This window comes from Nannospalax galili, unplaced genomic scaffold (genome assembly GCF_000622305.1).
Source record: "Nannospalax galili isolate Female #2095 unplaced genomic scaffold, S.galili_v1.0 scaffold149, whole genome shotgun sequence".
Classification (NCBI taxonomy): Eukaryota; Metazoa; Chordata; class Mammalia; order Rodentia; family Spalacidae; genus Nannospalax; species Nannospalax galili.
Genome location: NW_008359763.1, coordinates 1,679,069 through 1,680,237, shown reverse-complemented (window position 1 = coordinate 1,680,237; position 1,169 = coordinate 1,679,069). Strand labels below are relative to the sequence as shown.

The following is a 1,169-nucleotide window of genomic DNA, read 5'->3' as shown; positions in this document are numbered from 1 at the left end:
CACACACACACACACACACACACACACACACACACACACACAGCCTTGCCAGCAAGAATCCCGTTCGCTTGGACAAGCAGTGACCCCAGTAGAGAGATTTAAGTCTGGACGCCCCTGGGCTCAGCCACAGCTGAGAATACACAACCCAACAGGCCTCCCCTTAAGGTTGCGATCTACCAGGGACCCTCGTTATCGCCCGTGGGGGAAGGCGGGGGCAGTTGGATTGGGTCAAATAGCTGGCGGGAGAGCGCTGAAAGGTGCCCCCCCAAGACTCCGCTGGTGGCCAGGCTCTAAAAGCCCCTTGGGGAGGCTCCTCAGGGCAGCCCGGCGGCTCCGCCAGCTATTCCCGCGGGGGTCGGACGGGGGCGCGGCCTCAACCCTGGGGTCCCCGCGGGAACCTGGAACCGGCCCGCCCCCAGCCCCTCGCGCCCCCGCGTCCCGGCTGCGCGCGCCGCCGACTCACCGAGCGACGCCTGCACCGCCTCGGCCGCAGAGAAGGCGAGCAGCGAGCTCTCCTTGGCCAGGAAGGCTTTGCCGTCCTCCGCGTCCGCTTGGAGCGCCTCGGCTTTGTCGAAGTTGCCGGCGCCGGGCAGCGGCTGCGGCGCGAACTTGCGGGCGGCCGCCGCCTCTTGGTGCTGGGGCGACGCGGAGAAGCCGCCGGGCAGCGTGGCCATGAGCGTCGAGGTGAGCGCCATGCCCTGCGCCAGGCTGGAGCAGAAGCCGGTGGGCAGGCTGGGGATCTGGTGGTGAGGGTGCGCGGGCGGCAGCGCGGGCTGCAGCGCGGCCTGGGGCAGCGCGGGCGGCGGCGGCGGCGGTGGCGGCAGCACCACCGGCCGGTAGGGCATGAACATGGGGTAGCCGGTGTAGACGAAATGGCCGGGGCTGGGCTGCGGCGGGCTGCCGATCAGCGAGTCTATGCTGAAGGCGGTACTGCTCCCCAGCGGGCGCTGCATCATCATCAGCGACGGCGGGAACGCTGCGCTCATAGACGCGCTCGGAAGAGGCAGGGGACCGGCGAAAAGTCCCCGCGCCGCGCCGCCGCCGGGAAGCCCTCGAGACTCCGGGAGCAGCGCCGGGCTGGGGCCGAGCGGCACCCGGAGCGCAGACGCCGCGGCCCCTCAGTCCCGGGCCCGGGGCATGCCCGGCGGGCGCGGGTGCAGGCGGGGCGC

The 1,169-nt window shown here is 71.7% G+C and overlaps 1 protein-coding gene across 2 annotated transcripts in view; it reads right to left on the bottom strand.

The window, feature by feature from the left end:
• Gbx2 (gastrulation brain homeobox 2) overlaps positions 1–1,166 on the bottom strand; it is a 3,000-nt gene extending 1,834 nt beyond the window's left edge. The window contains exon 1 of one of the 2 annotated variants that reach the window (XM_008823664.3): positions 464–1,166. In XM_008823664.3, the coding sequence (XP_008821886.1) occupies positions 464–986 (523 nt within the window). In that variant the 5' untranslated portion in view covers positions 987–1,166. The remainder of the gene's footprint in view (positions 1–463) is intronic. The other variant, XM_017795726.1, reaches the window with a different exon arrangement.
• Between the last annotated feature and the right edge of the window lie 3 nt (positions 1,167–1,169).